Here is a 19393-nt window from a genome sequence, read left to right on the forward strand (position 1 = left end):
ATTTTTTTTGCCATTCTCTCAGAAATAGGCATTTTTAACAGTGCAATTTAAAATTCCACTAAATTAAGATAAACTCTTTCATTTTGTTCTCAACGGAAATCAAGATATAAGAAGCAAACAGCTTTGCTCTTCAATTTTTTTTTAATACTCTGTTAAGGTATCTACATTAGCCTAAATTAGAAATTTATGCCCTTGGAAGCAAGTTTGATGCCAGGAATCCTGTGGGAAGGAATAAGAATGAAAGGGGGGAATCGGCTTTCACCGATAGAAACCTTGAGAGGTCAGTGGTGACAAGTCTCACCACTGGTCACCAGAGCCAGGATTCCAACTGAGGACATCAGAGTCCAGAACACTCGCTCTTAAAGCCTTGGGCATTCCCTAGGTGGGAGTCCTTGGCTATAAGAAAGGGAATCTGTTGTCATAATATGTGGAGAAGGTCTCACCCACTTCCTAGGCACCCAATTAGATCCAGAGAAGGTTCATCTTTTTCCTCATTAAAGAATCCACACGGATAACCCCAGACAAACACAGGAGCAGGCTTGCCCTCTGCTGCAGATCACACAGAATTCTGTTTGACATCAACAATACTTTGTGGGGAGTTCAGGGTTTCTGAGTGCAAGCCACTTGTTCTCCTTGCTTGGCCCTGCAGTAAGCTTTTCTCTGATCAAAACAAAACCAAAACAATACTTTTCTGCACAGATAACATCTCACACAGCCCCTCCCCTCTCGTGTGGCAGACGTGGTCATGTGGAGCAAAGCACCTCCTCACACACCAACACCTGCCTTCTCCCTCCCCAGGGGCCCAGGTCTCAGCTCCTGACCGCCATCCACCACCGCTGCCCTGGGAACCCTGAAGTCACTCCTGACTCCTCCCACTTCCTCTCACTCCCTGGTCATCTGGGCATGCCCACGTTCCTTCTCACGGTTTCCTTCCCATTTCACTGAATCGAGATGCCAAAAATCGGTAGGACACATGGTTCTTTGCTGTGCCACTAATAAAGAAGTTAAGCTGCCACTTAAGCCATGTTGAGGTGCTTCCTTATTACCCAGAAGTTCTTTCCTCTACATCCTGAAAAAAAGCCCTTTAGGAACTATTTAGACATAGATAATTATCAATACCACGTGGAGGGAAGCAGTGTGTGTGGGCATGCTTACTTATGTCTGACTATTTGCAGCCCCATGGACTGTAGCCCGCCAGGCTCCTCTGTCCATAGGATTCTCCAGGCAAGAATACTGGTGTGGGTAGACATGCCCTTCTCCAGGGGATGTTCCCGACCCAGGGATCAAACTTGAGTCTCCCGTGTTGCAGGCAGATTCTTCACCACCTGAGCCACCAGGGAAGCCCAAAGGAAAACAGGAGCTGATAACCAGTACCATCTTTCAGAAGTGGGGACATGGCCGTAGACGGCCCCCAGCCCAGTGGACCCTCCAGCTAAATGCAGCCTCCTAAGTACCTGGTGGAACCAACCCAAGACCCACTCGGCCAACCCACAGAATCTAGAGAAATAATAAATCACTGTCATTGTAAGTGAAAGTCGTTCAGTAGTGTCCGACTCTTTGCAACCCCATGGACTATACAGTCCACGGAATTCTCCAGACCAGAATACTGAAGTGGGTAGCTTTTCCCTTACTCCAGGGGATCTTCCCAACCCAGGGATTGAACCCAGGTCTCCCACATTGCAGGCGGGTTCTTTTCCAGCTGAGCCACAAGGGAAGCCCAGAGGCTGGCTTGTCAAGAGTCGTCATAAGCTCCTCGGTTTTTAGATGATGGCTGTTTGCATAGTAACAGGCTATTAAAACTGGTAGCTCAGCTACGTATGGGTCGTCTCCTTTTCTGCGTCCATAAACGGATTGGCTGTTGTTTTACAAAAGCATATGGAACTGAAGAACATAAAAAGCAAATGCATAGAAGTCCACTTCAATTCTGAATCACAGCAGAATCATCTCGAGGACGTTTACACAGCAATTAAGCTCACCGTGCGCAGTGCCAGCCACGCACCCCTCAACTGGGAAGACAGTAAAGCGAGCGGCTGTGGTCAAGTTCACCGTGACAACAAATGAACCTGCAACACGACGGCCAAGAGGCATCAGCCTAAGACGCGCGCCGTCTCGGAGCCAGGAAGACGGGACACAGCAGGTCTCAGACCCAACTGCTGCCCCTCGTGCCGTCGGCTGGGGGGCCCGGCGGCCTCGGGACGGGCCTCTCCTCTGCTATTTCTACTCATGCTGCAGCTTCAGTCCGTACATTGGGTTCCGTCGCTAGCAGTGATTCTCGAGTGCGGGTCTGTTCATTTCACTTTGCTGCTGAGGTCAGGAGCCCCATGAATACAGGTGTCTCACCTGCCCTCCCAGCCCGCATCCTGCACCCCACTTTCCCTCACAGGCACTGTGTCCTCCCGACTCTTTGGGGCCGCGGTGATGGAGAGACATGGGTGCATTTGAAAGTCAAAGGGGTGACTGGCTGCCCTCCTGGAACTGTCGATGGAGGGAGGGCTGATGCTAGTGGAATCAGGGATGACAGCAGGCTTGGGCTAGACCAGAGAAAGAGTCCATTTCCCGGGTGAGGACAGTCACAACCACTGTGGTCCCCGCGTCACGACCACTGTGGGCCCCGCGTCACGACCACTGTGGGCCCCGAGTCACGACCTGTGTCACGATCGCTGTGGGCCCCGCGTCACGGCCGCTTCACGCTCTTGCACTCCACTGGCAGACACTCACACGTGGCTCATCTGTTATCTCCAGCACATGAAGCTTTGCCCGGCCACCAGACACGTATAAATTCATCACCAGATGCCCTCGTTCAAGTCTGACAGTCTGTGGGTGGAGAACTCTGTGTTTTTGAGATTGTTCACTGAGGGGTCAGGAAGACCTCGTACCGCAGGTCATTTAAAAACACACCTGCAGGACTTCGCTGGTGGTGCACTGGATAAGAGTCTGCCTGCCAACGCAGGCAACCCGAGTGTGATCCCCAGTCCAGGAAGATTTCACAGGCCGCAGAGCAACGAAAGCAGCAAGCTGCAGCTCCTGGAGCCTGTGGGCCTAGAGCCCGGGCTCTGCGGGAGGAGAAACCCCTGTGATGAGAAGCCCGAGCAAAGAGCAGCCCCCACTCGCCGCAGCTAGAGGGAGCCCACACCCAGCAGCGGAGACCGGGCACAACCGGAAATAAATGATTTTTTAAAAATCAAACATGCTAAAACAAAACACACACGTGCAGACTTAGACCACACGATTCAGCAGTCCCACTCCCGGGCACACATCCAGAGAAAACACTAATTTGAAAAGATACACACACTCCAATGTTCGCAGCAGCACTATTTACAGTAGTCAAGACATGGAAGAAGTCTAAGCGTCGATCAGCAGATGAATGGATTAAGAACAACGTGGTACATGCGTACAATGGAACAATATGGATGGAGATTTTCAGATTATCAGATTATTATGATTATCATTATCGTGTGGAACAAACATACAGAACATTGTCACATTATCAGAGGTTATCCTATTAAGGTAAGTCAGAGAAAGACAAATATCATATGATATCATTGATATGTGGAAACTTTAAAAAATGATGCAAATTGACTCATTTGCAAAACAGAAATAGACTCACAAACATAGAAAACAAACTCATGGTTACCAGAGGGGATAAGAGGAGGGAAGGATAAACTAGCCGTTTGGTATTAAGATATGATGCTTTGCTCTACAAAACAGATAAACAACGAGCACAGGGGAATATATCGCAAGACAGTGAGTACAGCACAGGGAAGTAGCCTCAGTCTCCTGCCATAACCTACTATAGGAAAGAAGCTGAAAAAGAACATACACACGTATACACATACACACGTAGACACATATACACGTACACACATACACACGTATACACGTACACACGTACACATATACACGTACACACGTATACACATATACACGTACACACATGTACACGTATACACGTATACACATACTTACACGTACACACGTATACATACGTACACACGTACACACATGTACAAGTATACACGTACACATGTATACACGTGCACACGTATACACATGTACACGTATACACTACACGTATACACATATACACATATACACGTATACACACACTTACACATACTTACACGTGCACACGTATACACGTACACACGTATACATGTACACATGTATACATGTATACACATATACACATATACACGTATACACGTGTAACAGGATCGCTCTGCTGTTCCCTTGAAACTAACACAACACGGTAAGTTAACCATACTTCAACTTTTTAAACTGTTTTAAAAAACTGCTTGCAGGTTTAAAAGAAAACTCAGTTCTCAGTCTTACCAACAGTTGCTACTCCGCCCAGCTGACACTCTTAGAATGGGCAGACGACCAAGGGCTTAGGACAGCCCCTCACACACCGCAGGGCGATGTCCCCACTGAGGGCAGTCCTGGGCTTCCGGGTGGGTTTTTAAATTTCCTCCCCTCAGTTTCCAGAAGGATGTTGAGATGGCTCACACAGAAAATAAATGAAAGCTTAATAAGCTAGAAGTGGAAAATTGGGGACAAGAAAATAAGGGAACACATGTATTTAGCCTAAGATAGTTGCCGTGACTAGCCCTAAATCCAGGCTCCTGCAGCCAAAGGGAAGGGGCCAGCATGCAGAGCAGTCTCCATTCTCAGCAACACAGTCCAGTCCTCAGATGGGGCTAGGACCCCCTCGGGGCTCAGTTCTGAGGTTAACGGGCCACGTGGGCCTTTACACAAGAGACGACGAATAACGCAGAGCCCTTGACAGGTATCTGTATCAGCCTTTGCTAAACCAGTGCTGTTTATTTTCTGCTAAGACTTTTAGTCTTCTATTAATAGAACAAAACGTGCTTGTTGCACGCACAATAGATCTAGTTTTTCTAAAATAACACATTTTTGCATTGCAGTTTATGCCATGTTGGTAATCATTCTGTTTAAACAGTCCAAAGTATTAAATACCCTCATCGAAACCCATTATCTTTGCAGTGATAGATTTCCAGAAGGGGAAAAGAAATGCAGATACGCTGGGAAAAACGTGCTCAATTTTAGACCAATTTTAAATGTAGTGAAAAGAAAATTGCATCCCTTCCTATAAGGAGCCAAAGCCAAAACAGCAAAACAGTGGAAAGAGGACACAACGAAAGCACGTACTTGCAAACCCGCGTTGTGGGTTCAGCAGGTGGATCCAATCACCTGTGTGCTCAGCGGCATCCAAAACCACGAAGGTGTGGGATTTCAAACTGGCACCGTTCACGCTAAACAAGAGTCATCACTGAGAATGCAGTGCCCACACGACGTGTGAAATCCTGGGGAAGGCGGCAGAGAATAACCCCGTAGAGCTCGGATCCTATGCTCTTTCCCTCCCGGGTGACCTGGCCCTTCTGAGTCACAGCCTGGACCTCGTTTGCTGAGCTCCACGTGCCGATCGCCCCCTTCCCACCAGGCATCATCCTACTCACACGACTCGTTTATACGAAACGTGTGTCGCAGCTCATGTCCGTGTGCCTGTCCCCACTAGACGGAGCACACCCTGAGGGCAGAATCACGGCTATCATGTATGTGTCCTTGGTGATGGTCACCCACTCACCCAGCAGACATTTAACACTCAGTGCAATCCTTAGAGAGAGAGAGACAAAAGTAAGATGACCCTTCAGCTCAAGAAGCTACCAAAATAACAACAGCGTCAAATCAGAGAAAGCTTCACACCAAAAGCCAGACAGCAGACGAGCTCTGTCTCACCTAGGAAGAGATGTGCAAAGCTCCCTAACAACATTTAGCAAAATATACTCAGAAAGTATTTTTTTTCAGCAGTGAGGCTTTTTCAGTGCAGGCCGGTTGGGCAAGGATTGTGGCTGTGACGTCAATGCGAAGAGGGCCAGTTCAGGGGAGTCATCATTCTGAGCTCTTCCAGGGAAAGTACAGACGGAGTGAGGGCTGGACCCCAAGGCCAGGCTTGCCCCAGGTGAACACAAGGTGGTCCCGGGGGTACGGAAGCCAGAGCGGCTTGCAGGGAGGTGATAGACGGTGGATATGAAATTGGAGCTGCGACAGGAGAGCAAACCCTAGGGGTGGCGGCCTGCTATCAGGAAAGAGTAGACTGATAACTCAAGAGCTCCCAAGGCCAGCTGCTCCCAGAGGATGAGGACTCAGGCAGGCCAGCTGGGAGGGAAGGAAGCAGTAGGCACTCAACAGCTTTGCTGAGTGAACATTCACACAGCAGAGCCACTGCAGCGCGGATTTCATAAGCTGGTCTGGAATAGGTGGCCATCGCATGGACAGACGGGCCTGTCCAGGTCGCCAAGGTCTGGCCTCCACCTGCCTCCCTTGTCCCGTGCTTTGCGTTGCAATAACAAATTGTGTTTAGATGAACACATACAGACGTGCACACACACACACACACACACACACACACAAACACACACACTTCCTCCAGCTGTCACGTCTACCTAAAATCCACTCCCAGCTCCCTCCAGGCCAAGCCAGGCTCACCTTTGCTCCTCCCAGCAGGTCCCATAAGACCTGTGCATCTTTTTACCTCCGCACTCACTGTGTTCCAGCACTAACCCCGGACGTGCCTCTCAGGCCTGGACTCTGGGCCCCAGGTTCACCCCGATCTCCTGCTCGCCTTGTTCCCAGGAGGGAGCCTGTGCTCAGAGGCTCGTTAGAAAGGAGCGGAGCTAGCCTGTCCTACGTCCTTTTTGATGCCAAAGGACACCAGGGTCTTTTGGAGGAGGAAAGCGCCCCACCAGGAGAGCAAACCCAAGGGCTGGCAGCCTGACTCAGAAGAGAACAGACTGATACACTGAAGAGCCCCCCGGGGGTGATTACAGCTGTCCTCTGTCCTTTGTTAAGAAGCACTTACTTTTTTCTTTCTTCGTGAATGCTTCTCCATGTCTGTGTACTTTCTGAAAAACAAAAGAGAATCAAGCTTGAAATGTTTAAAGCTCACCAAAAACATCTGAATTAAAATGTTGACCGCTGCCTCAGCCTCAGGAGACACTGACAGCCACGAGGAAGGAGCTAACTGTCCCAGAGGACACAGCCTCCTAACAGCATCAGCTTCCCGGGAGAGAAGGCACCCCCCTCCCGGGGTGGGTAGTGGTTGACCCAAGGTTGACCCAAGAGCAGCACATTTATAGGCACCTTCTGCCCTAAACTTCCCTGGTGGCTCAGACGGTAAAGCGTCTGTCTACAATGTGGGAGACCTGGGTTCCATCCCTGGGTCGGGAAGATCTGCTGGAGAAGGAAATGGCAATCCACTCCAGTACTCTTGCCTGGAAAACCCCATGGACAGAGGAGCCTGGAGACTACAGTCCATGGGTTGCAAAGAGTCGGACACGACTGAGCGACTTCACTTTCCTTTCCTTTCTGCCCTAAAGCCTTTATACGCTCTCAGGGCTGGGGGGATGGGAACCGTAACATTTGAAAGTTTTTGACAGTTGTTTAATCACATTTGCAAACGCCGTTTCTTCACACAGCCCTTGAGAGGATGGGCAGAACAAGCATTCCTGCTCTCCTTGGGCTGGTAGAGAACCCGGGCTCTGGACATGAGGGTTTACTCAAACGCCCCCCAACTGATCAGCACAACTGGGGACAAAATCCAGCCCCAAGCCCAGTCCCCCTCCATTTCCTTTGGGGCCAAAAGTTGAGGAGCTGGGTCGGCACACAGCTTGGACCTTCTGTCCCGCAGGCAGCCTCCTGCGCGTCGGTCCGCGGAGCCTGGGGCCGCCCCGCCGCCACCGGGAGTCTGACACTCAGAGCTTGTCCGGGGTCATGACCCCGAGGGCCCCAGACCCATAGGGCGGTGTCTGCATCTGGTGGCAAACTCAGAAAGGGCGGAAGGGACCGGAATCTACAGGCTGATATGTGGAGCTGGGAGACGGAGGGTTTTCACACAAATACAGCCTGAGAAGCAAGCTGGGTGGGACGCGGAAATTCACGGAGGGGTCAAGCACCGTTCTGCCCTGGGGACGGACGCAAACCACCTGTCTCATCACCTCAAGGGCTGGGAACAGTGAGAAGGGCTCTGCAGAAGCAGCCCGCTCCGTCCTCAGGAGCATGCACGCAGGATGCGGCTGCGCAGCGGAGCGCCGCCGCCGGGCTCTTCTGCCTCAGGGAAGACCCCGGCCGTCCCCCAGGCCGGAGCCCACAGGAGAGCAGGGGCCTCCTCTTCAGGTGCCCGCCTGCCCTGTCCCAGATCCGGGAGTGAGGGACAGTCGCCACATGCTCTCAGGGGACGGGACCACAGCCCCTGCCGTCTCATCCTCCTCCCAGCCCCTCCTCCACGACCAAAGACCCACACTCCGGGGGCTCCCTGTTGCCCAGGCCCGGGATCTACTGTAAAATCACGGCTTTGTTCACCAGCAGAGACTGCCCCCCGGCACACGCTGCTTTACAGAAGGAAAAGCAAGTCGAATTAAGACAACAAAATGTGTCAGGTGGAGGGCGGGTCACCACGACAGTGGCCTGGGACCGCCTCCATCTTGCACGTTTAGACCCTTGACCTCTGTGACCCCAGGCCCCCAGAGAAAGACAGCACACTCGACATGGGACCTCGCCTCGCTGTGATTGTCCCCAGCAGCAGAGGTTCCTCCACGCCAAGATTCTGAAAATCCAAAACTGCATCACATATAAAATAAGATCAAATTTCAGCAAAACAGCAGATACCTGAACTGGCCTGATACCAGCAGATACCTGAACAGAGGATGAGATGGCTGGAGGGCATCACCGACTCGGTGGACGTGAGTTTGAGTAAACTCCAGGAGTTGGTGAGGGACAGGGAGGCCTGGTGTGCTGCAGTCCATGGGGTCACAGAGACTGAACTCCCTGAACGGAACTGGCCACGTGAGGGGAGGTGCCAGGGAAAGGGCAGGTTTCACCAGGCGGGAAAAGGAACAGAAAGTGCTCACTGTTGGACTTCACTCGGCACCTTCGGGGACTTCCAGTAAGGGAAATTCTTGAAGGCCTCCAGTCCTGCAGCCACATAAAAATGGTTGTCCTGCAAATCCTTAGGGTTGTCCAAAAGATGTCCATTCATTGTAAACAGTCTGTGGATAAAGAAAGAGCAATGGGCTGGAGATTTAAGAGCCGTGACGTCAGCAATGGGCTGGGGATGGGGAGAAGGGGCGTCCAGTAGAGAACACGACTGGCGTGCGGACCACACGGGGAGTAACAGGACTGATGCTCTCTGAACAAACGTGATCCAAACACGCTGAGCCCTGAGGGGGCGGCTCTGCCAGGATTAGGCTTGCTTTCCATTTTTAGATTTTTAAATTAAAGTATGTTTTTAATTATGTACAAGTGTTCAAAGGCCCTTGAGAAGAACACTTTAAGCTGTAGGTTGTTGTTCAATTAATTTTAACTAATAACAGCTAAAATGAATACAAATTGGCTTATATTGTGCAACAATACTTGAAAAAAACCTGGCATTTATTAGAAAACAATATGCCTTCTTATAAGCACCGAAAGACTAAAACATGTCTGCTTTTTATTCTGCACTCTTTCCGGCAAGCATTAACGCACTCATTCGTTTAAGAAACCATTCAGTTCACCCAATGTTGAGCATCTGTTCGGCACAAGACAATGAGGTAGGCATTGCCTTGGATAAAAATATGGATAAGAAAGTCACTGCTTCCCCACAGTCGAGCAGTGTACAAAACCTGGAGAGACAAGTAGGACCAGAGAAGGGCAAAGTGCCAGCGCTCTGAGGAGAGAAACCAAAAGCGACTGAGGGCTTCACTGGGCTGGGAGAATGTGCAGAGGGGTTTGAAGGGTGCATAGGAGTCCCTCACGGGAAGAAGGAGGGAAACCTGTGAGGCAGCAGGAGGGGCCTCTGCAGACAGCCGGGACACAGGGCTTGAACACTGAATCACGAGCCTGGAATTCATCGCTTACTCAGAGAGAGCGGAGGGTGGAAGTGTGGGGTGAGCGCTGTTTGACAGCACTCAGCTGGCTGCTATGGGTGGGATGTGGCAGAGGAAAAGCACCCCGCCTGGGGGAGGAGACGCAGAGCCGGGGTGGGGGACATGCTTACCCACAGCTGCAGCGGGCACAGGGGCGGAGGCGAGAGACGGCAGCAGGACACACAGATGGGCGGGACCCCTGGGACCCACCCCTTCCTCCATCGCGCACCCCCAAACCCCAGCGAGCATGGGACCAGCCCGGGCGCTGGCTCACACACAGCGGCTGGGCCCCCGCCTCGGAAGTGCTGATCCTGTGAGCCCAGGATGGGGCCTGAGCATCTGTTTCCAACCAGGGCAGCTCCTGGCCCTGCTGCCTTGGGTCACCGGGAGGGGCAAGAAGGAGACCCCCAGACAGGAGAGAGTGGTGAGATGCCTTGGGAGCAGAGCCCCGGGCTTCCAGGTGGGAGGCAGGGCTTGGAACTCCCTTCCCCTCCTGCTGTCTCCTTGGACAGTCGGTGTCCATCCCCCCAGAGGGCTCACAGCTCACCAGCAGCAAGCCAGGGAGGGGCAGGCACTCTCAGCACTGAGAGGCCCAGGGCGGGGGCAGACTGACCTCCCATAGCCTGGAGGACAGCCTCTCCCCAGAGCCTGGGCTCCGGGGCCTGGACCCCAAGGTGCTGGGGGTGGACGGCTGGGGAGACGCCACCGGAAGACGTTCTCGGACAGATGGAGCAGGAGCTTGAACAAGGAAAACTTTATAAGATAAGGGAACTAAGAAATAAGCAATTACTTGAAAGAGACACATGTATCCCAGCGTTCATTGCAGCGCTATTTACAATAGCTTAGAGCACAGAAGCAACCTAGATGTCCATAGACATGAATGGATGAAGAAGTGGTGGTACATGTACACAAGGGAATATTACTCAGCCACAAAAAGGAACGCATCTGAGTCAGTTCTGATGAGGTGGATGAACCTAGAACCTATTATACAGAGTAAAGTGAGACAGAAAGAGAAATATAAATACCGTATCCTAACGTATATATACAGAATCTAGAAAAGCGGTACTGAAGAATTATTCACGGTACAACAATGGAGAAACAGACATCAAGAACAGACTTATGGACACGGGGAGAGGGGAGGGGAGGCTGAGATGCATGGAGAGAGTGACATGGAAACTTACATTACCATATGTAAAACAGACAGCCAACAGGAACTGCTGTATGGCTCAGGAACTCAAACAAGGGCTCTGTATCAACCTAGAGTGTGGGATGGGGCAGGAGATGGGAGGGAGGCTCAAAAGGGAGGGGATGTGTGTATACCTGTGGCTGAGTCATGTTGAGGTTTGACAGAAAACAGCAAAATTCTGTAAAGCAATTATCCTTCAATAAAAAAAATTAATTAAAAAAAAAGAAATAAGCAATTACTGTTTGTAAGATAAAAACAGAGGAGCTTCATCCCAGGATGAAGCAGGGAATGATAGCAGAACACGGAGGGCGAAAGTTAGGGGATAAAAACGAGAGGTGCCATCATCCAGACAACAGGAATCCCCAAAGAAGCTAAAACAGGAGCCAAAAGGAAGAAACACACGTAGAAACGATGGATATTAACGTCACAGAGGGAAAGACAAAGGGCAGCTGAGCTGGAAGCGCCCCCAGCGAGTGAGAAAGCAGCGAGACCAGGCTCAGGGTCACAGGTGTGGCCCACCGTGCTCCTCGGACACTGAGAGTGGAAACGGCCGGACCTCGGGGCCTCAGGACTCGGCCAGGACCACTCAGCGCTGTGCTCTCCAGCAGGGTCAGGGAGACGGGGGCCGGGGGGACGAGGGCCGGGGGACAGGCTACCCTCCCAAGTCCTCCCCTTGCTGCCCAAGCAGGCTCCGCTACTGTCTCAGCCACACCTTCCCCTCCAGCCACAGCCCCTTGGCCTCGATGACTTCAGCCCCCTTCCTCCCTGCGGGGACCACCAGGATGCTGGCTGCGACTTCAGGCCGTCCCTGGACACACCTCCACACTGAGGCTGCTGGCTATGACCTTGGGCTGTCCCTGGACTCACCTCCACACCGAGCCCCTCCCAGGCTGATCCTTCCCTGCTCGGCCACAGACCCGTCCACCCGTCTGCCCCCTCCCTAACCCCAGGCCACCAAGCATCAGAGCAAACAGCGGCCCTGCAAGGCGTCTCACTGCACATTCGGGGCCCAGGCTCACGCTTCCTCTCCTCTCACACTCGGCTCGCTGTCCCCGTCCACTCACAAGAGGCTACCTTCCCCACCTCCAGGTCCAGCGCCTTCCATCCACTCGGGACCTTGTCCCAGTGGCCACCCCAGCCCTCTCCTCCCCAGTGCATCACTGACCACACATATGCACACACACACACACACACACACACACACACACACACAGCAGCCTGCAGACAGCAAGGCGCTGGCCTGCAGGGCCTGCACGGTGTGGACCCTGGAGGCTGCTCCGGCCTCAGGCCTGGCTGCCTCCCCACAAGGACGCCAGCTGTATACAGTGGACCGTCTGCGGTTTCCCCCAGACTCCTCGCTCGTTCCCGATCGGTATCACCAGCCCATCCCACACTTACAAGACACCAAGGGCTCCTCAGGCACTTCACCACATCACAACTCCTGGAAGCAGGTACTGTTCTTATTTCCAGTCTCCCAGAGGAGGAGACAGACCTTGGGAAGCTCAGTGTCTCCTCGGCGTGACCCAGGTGCAGCCACCGCAGCCTCCTCCATCCAAGGACTCCACTCCCACTGATGGGCCGGTCAGCCCCCCGACTTCTGCCCAACTCTAACTGCTGGCCCCCTGCAGGGGTGCGGGGGCCCCGGGGACAGAGTGGGGTCACGGGACACACCTACCTGGGTAGCCGTGTTCACCACACCTCGTGGGAGGGGGACACTCACTAAACTTTGTTGACTGAATGAACAAAATTAGTTAAAAATAAGTATGGCCCGAGGACTACAGAAATACTGCCTGCCCGAACAATTAAAACCAGAGTTCACGAGCCTCATGTTAGACCTCGCTGGTGCTGGCTACAAGTTCTCACCGAAAGCCCCCATTTCCTGGGTCCCCAGGACAGGACACAGTCTTACTTTCTAACGCCTCCCAGAGGGAAGACCTTCTCCCCGACCGTGGCCAGCACGCTGTTCCACTCCATCAGGCTGAATTTGGGTATAATGATCTTTACAGGTGGAATAAATAATCTTCCATTTGTGAAGACGCTGCAAGGATAAAAGGAAAGACTTTGTTAGTGCCTCACGCTCTGGGGGAAAACACTGGGCTTTCAGGAAACACACACAGAACCACGGAAACCACACAGAGCCCTGAGCTCGGAGAAGGGGGCACAAATGGCAGGGACTCAGCCTCATAGGAGAGAGCATGCTTCAATGGGCAGGGCTGCACTCTGTTCTTCAAAAACTATGCCTCTGTCAAAACAGAATTCTCCTACAATGTTGGTGGGAGTGAAAATTGATACAGCCACTAGGAGAGACCAGTATGGAGGTTTCTTAAAAAACTAAAAATCGGATTTCCACATGACCCAGCAATCCCACTACTGGGCACATACCCAGAGAAAACCGTGACGCAAAAAGATGCATGCACCCCAGTGCTCACTGCAGCACCGTTTACAACAGCCAGGACGTGGAAGCAACCTAGACGTCCATCAGCAGAGGGATGGATAAGGAAGACGTGGTACACAGGCACGATGGAACAGTATTGTTGTTTAGTTGCTAAGTCATGTCTGACTCTTCTGCAACCCCATAGACTGTAGCCTGCCAGGCTCCTCTGTCCACGGGATTTCCCAGGCAAGAACTATGGAGTGGGTGGCATTTCTTTCTCCAGGGCATCTTCCTGACCCAGGGATCAAACCCACATCTCTTGCATAGGCAGGAGTGTTCTTTCCTGCTGAGCCATATCCAAACGCAAATAATTTAAAACTGGAGAAATACATCTCTATTTTTTTTCAGGGTAAATGTAACTTTTAATTTAACATGCTTGCACCCAATAAAGAGAATCCATTTTCTCATGAAGGCTCTGTGGCAAGAGGCCTGCAAACTCCAGAGTCCACCTTTTCCCATGTTTAAATGTTGCCCCACAACAAACCTTGAAAGGGTGTTCTGTACAAGCTGCATCACAACTCATCTGTGATGTTACTACTACATTGAAGATTGGCAGCAATGTTCCCACTGAGTGGTGCTCCTAAAGGGTGTACACCAAAAGTCTTTCCAAACATAGACAGCTACTATTAATTTTTAAAGTAGGAAAAACATCAAATGTTTTTAAATAAGAAGTGTTTTTTCAAAGTAGGAAATAGCACCTGGATCCAGGAATAAATTTTATTATCATGGTGATAATGATGGTGATGGTGCTGGTGGTGGAGGTGATGGTGCTGGTGGTTGAGGTGATGGTGATGGTGGTGATGGTGGTGATGGTGATGGTGATGGTGATGGTGGTGATGGTGATGGTGGTGATCATGGTGATGGTGGTGATGGTGGTGATGGTGGTGATGGTGATGGTGGAGGTGATGGTGATGGTGGTAATGGTGATTATGGTGATGGTGGTGATGGTGATGGTGGTGGTGATGGTGGTGATGGTGATGGTGGTGATGGTGATGGTGGTGATGGTGATGGTGGTGATGGTGGTGATGGTGGTGATGGTGGTGATGGTGGTGATGGTGATGGTGGTGATGGTGGTGATGATGGTGGTGATGGTGATGGTGGTGGTGGTGGTGATGGTGGTGATGGTGGTGATGGTGGTGATGGTGATGGTGGTGGTGATGGTGATGGTGGTGATGGTGGTGATGGTGGTGATGGTGATGGTGATGGTGGTGATGGTGATTGTGGTGATGGTGATGGTGGTGATGGTGATGGTGGTGATGGTGATGGTGGTGGTGATGGTGGTGATGGTGATTGTGGTGATGGTGATTGTGGTGATGGTGGTGGTGGTGGTGATGGTGATTGTGGTGATGGTGGTGATGGTGGTGATGGTGGTGATGGCGATTGTGGTGATGGTGGTGATGGTGATTGTGGTGATGGTGGTGATGGTGATGGTGGTGATGGTGGTGGTGGTGATGGTGATGGTGATGGTGGTGGTGATGGTGGTGATGGTGATTGTGGTGATGGTGATTGTGGTGATGGTGGTGGTGGTGGTGATGGTGATTGTGGTGATGGTGGTGATGGTGATGGTGGAGGTGATGGTGATTGTGGTGATGGTGATTGTGGTGATGGTGATTGTGGTGATGGTGATTGTGGTGATGGTGGTGGTGGTGGTGATGGTGATTGTGGTGATGGTGGTGATGGTGATGGTGGAGGTGATGGTGATTGTGGTGATGGTGGTGATGGTGATGGTGGTGATGGTGATTGTGGTGATGGTGATTGTGGTGATGGTGGTGATGGTGGTGATGGTGATTGTAGTGATGGTGGTGGTGGTGATGATGGTGGTGATGGTGATTATGGTGATGGTGGTGATGGTGATTGTGGTGATGGTGGTGATGGTGATTGTGGTGATGGTGGTGATGGTGATGGTGGTGATGGTGGTGATGGTGATGGTGGTGATGGTGATGGTGGTGATGGTGATGATGGTGGTGGTGGTGGTGATGGTGGTGATGGTGATGGTGGTGGTGGTGGTGGTGGTGATGGTGGTGGTGGTGATGGTGGTGGTGATGGTGATTATGGTGATGGTGATTATGGTGATGGTGGTGATGGTGATTATGGTGATGGTGGTGGTGATGGTGGTGATGGTGATGATGGTGATGGTGATGGTGGTGGTGATGGTGATGGTGGTGGTGGTGATGGTGGTGATGGTGATTATGGTGATGGTGGTGGTGATGGTGGTGATGGTGATGATGGTGATGGTGATGGTGATGGTGATGGTGGTGGTGGTGATGGTGGTGATGGTGATGATGGTGGTGGTGGTGGTGATGGTGATGGTGGTGGTGATGGTGATTATGGTGATGGTGATTATGGTGATGGTGGTGATGGTGATTATGGTGATGGTGGTGGTGATGGTGGTGATGGTGATGATGGTGATGGTGATGGTGGTGGTGATGGTGGTGGTGATGATGGTGGTGGTGGTGATGGTGGTGGTGATGGTGATGGTGGTGGTGGTGGTGATGGTGGTGATGGTGATGATGGTGATGGTGATGGTGGTGATGGTGGTGATGGTGATGGTGATGGTGGTGGTGATGGTGGTGGTGATGGTGATAGTGATGGTGATGGTGGTGATGGTGGTGATAGTGATGGTGGTGATGGTGATGGTGATGGTGATGGTGGTGGTGGTGATTGTGGTGATGGTGGTGATGGTGATAGTGATGGTGATGGTGGTGATGGTGGTGCTGATGGTGGTGGTGGTGGTGGTGGTGATGGTGAGGAAATGTCAAAACACCTTTCTCTCTCGAACACTGAGAACTCCGAAAAACCATCTTAACTATTTTCTGTTTGGTTTTAAGTTACAAGGTCTCCATGCGAACATGGTAGAAAAGGCCCTGCGTTTGGATGGTTTTGCATCCATCCAGTGGAGTTTCTAGCACACCGTGCACAGAACAAAGCATAGGCCTTAAGAATAACTGATTTATAATAGGAAAAAACAGACTGGAAAAGGAAGTGAGAACCACTGGAAAGTTGTGTCAGGACAAAAAAATACATATACATCTAGGGAAATGTGTCTTTGCCAGGAAGGACCCGTAAGTCAGTAATGTTCCCTCAGGTTTCTATCCATTCTTCAGAAAGAGATGTCTTTCACAAAATTTAGAAATACTGTTTTTTGTTATTTCAAAACAGTTCTCAGATTAATAAAAGACACAGTGGAAAGATCCAGGCTGGGTGAATGGCTCCCTTGCAGAAGGCTAAGGAAAAGTGTCGTGGAGAAATGATGGTTGGGTTTTCGAGGGTGAGTGAAGGAGCAGCTTCGCTAACCAGCAGGTCGCGTTTGCCCATGATGCCCTCGGGCATCTCCATCGGGGGCTCTGCTGGTTCCGCAGGGGCTTCCCTGAGTCCGGGGCCCCAGCGCTTGGCTGGTCAGCAGGGGCAGGAAGGACAACCGGCTGGAAAGTGGAGCCTTGGCTACTCAAGGCTGGGACCAACCCGAGCTGGGGCCTCTCTGATGGGGAGCCAGGACCTGTAAAATCACTGGAATTCCTTCCATCTGGAGCAGGACCAGGAGAGAGGGGAGGTGCATCAGCTTCTTCTCCGGCATCTGGCTGCTACAGAACTCACCCTCAATAGCCTCCACTCTGGCTACCCCAGCTCCAGGTTCAGCTGCTGCTGCTAAGCCGCTTCAGTCGTGTCTGACTCTGTGCAACCCCATAGGCGGCCTCCCACCAGGCTCCCCCATCCCTGGGATTCTCCAGGCAAGAACACTGGAGTGGGTTGCCATTTCCTTCTCCAACGCATGAAAGTAAAAAGTGAGAGTGAAGTTGCTCAGTCGTGTCCAACTCATAGCGACCCCATGGACTGCAGCCTACCAGGCTCCCCCATACAGGGATTTTCCAGGCAAGAGTACTGGAGTGGGGTGCCATTGCCTTCTCCGCCCAGTTCAGCAGGGAGGCTCAAAACTACCTTCCTCGCTCAAACATCGGAAACTCTGAAAGCCATCATAACTATTTTCTGTTTGTTTTTTAAGTTTCACTGGGAACAGAACTTCCACATTTCTGATCACCATCCAGCAGCTGCAATGACTAGACTGCAAAATAAATGAAAAAAAGGAGACTAAATTGCATGTTCCTGCCCCCACGTGACCCGGGAACTGTAGTGGGGCAATGGCATTGCTTCTCCAAAATCAAGGTTCTTGAGAGAACACGTGGCACCTGCAAGGCGGAATCGAACAGAAGGTTCTGGGAAGACGGAAGAGACGTCAGGGTGAGCAGGGGGAGGACGAGGAGAAAGGCAGAGCAGGGAGGCTACTGTCTTTAAGGGGCTTGGGCCCCTGCCCCCACTGGACTCACTTTATTTGTCGGGATGTGCGATGGAACGTCTGCCACCTGGAAGGCACGCTCATGCCACAGTGCACCACCGGTGTGATCTGCAAGGAGACAAAGGAAGCCCAGAACCCAGGTCAAGCTAACAAATGCTTGTTGAACACCGATATGACCCACAGCATCAGCCCAAAATCTAAGCAAAGGTGGGGCAGCCCCACTAACAGAACAGACCCCAGAGGGGACCAGGGAAGCTGCGCTCCGTGCTGGCGGAGTCTGGGAGCAGCAGCGGCTGGACCCGGCACACCCTAGAGCCGGTGCTCTACCAGAGAGGACACCACGACGAGAAGCCCTCCAGGCACAGCTGGAGAAAAGCCAGCGAGCGACAAAGAGCTCAGCCAAAACGAGACAGATTTTTAAAATTATGTATACTTGTATACAGCTCTCTGCGTGACTGCATAAAATTATGGAAACAATGAACCAGTTGCTTTTCTATGTGTTAAGGATTCATTAACCCCAATATCACCTGCCTGGCTCAATGGCTCCAGCAATTAAATATATGATTCTGGACCTTTCCCCCGTATTCCATACAATAATCTCCGAACAAGTGTCAGGCAAACATGCTTTTCTGTTGTCTGTTGGTGGTGACAGTTTCAAGACTTGTGTCAATCATCTGCCCCAAGAGGCAGGACGCAGTGGGCTTTAGAGCTCCTTATTGAAGGTGGTGGCTCAGACAGTAAAGAATCTCCCTGCCATGCAGGAGACCTGGGTTCAATCCCTGGGTTGGGAGGAAGATCCCCTGGAGAAGGAAATGGCAATCCACTCCAGTATTCTGCCTGGAGAACCCCGTGGACGGAGGAGCCTGGAGGGCTACAGTCCAAGGGGTTGCAAAGAGTCAGACACGAATGAGCGACTAACCAGGGTCTCTAAACCAGATCTGTGTCCGTGATGGAAGACACTCAAGGCGGCCAAAGCAGCATTGGTGGTTTGTTGATGCCTACTGTGCACCAGGTACTGCTGCTGCTGCTGCTAAGTCACATCAGTTGTGTGCGACCCCATAGACGGCCTCCCTCCAGGCTCCCGCCATCCCTGGGATTCTCCAGGCAAGAACACTGGAGTGGGTTGCCATTTCCTTCTCCAATGCGTGAAAGCGAAAAGCGAAAGGGAAGTCGCTCAGTCGTGTCCGACTCTTAGCGACCCCATGGACTGCAGCCCACCAGGCTCCTCTGCCCATGGGATTTTCCAGGCAAGAGTACTGGAGTGGGGTGCCATCGCCTTCTCCACCAGGCGCTGCACTCGGACCTTTATAAGCGTTCGTGTCTGATCCTCAAAACAACCAGGTAACAAAGAATCAGAGGTTATACAATCTTTCCAAGAACACACAGCTATTAAGTGTCCTGGCCATAATAAACCATCAAAAATATTTTATTATAGGTTTTAGCAAAATGGGCACTTGAACCTATGTTGATAGAGCACTTAGGAGCCTTTGTTGAGTCATCCATGACTCCAGGACTTTTTCCAGCTCTTTATCACCGTGTGAGCTTGCTCAGTTTGTCTCGCT

General features: G+C 51.6%; 1 protein-coding gene across 1 annotated transcript in view; it reads right to left on the reverse strand.

Annotated features, from left to right (window-relative positions):
• Window positions 1–19393, reverse strand: part of DCDC2C (doublecortin domain containing 2C) — a 102871-nt gene that overhangs the window by 69801 nt on the left and 13677 nt on the right. Inside the window, exons 3-6 of the mRNA XM_068973662.1 lie at window positions 17863–17939; window positions 13016–13144; window positions 8928–9065; window positions 6881–6923 (exon numbers count right to left, since the gene is read on the reverse strand). Coding sequence (XP_068829763.1) covers window positions 6881–6923; window positions 8928–9065; window positions 13016–13144; window positions 17863–17939 — 387 coding nt within the window. The remainder of the gene's footprint in view (window positions 1–6880; window positions 6924–8927; window positions 9066–13015; window positions 13145–17862; window positions 17940–19393) is intronic.

This window comes from Capricornis sumatraensis, chromosome 6 (genome assembly GCF_032405125.1).
Source record: "Capricornis sumatraensis isolate serow.1 chromosome 6, serow.2, whole genome shotgun sequence".
NCBI lineage: Eukaryota > Metazoa > Chordata > Mammalia > Artiodactyla > Bovidae > Capricornis > Capricornis sumatraensis.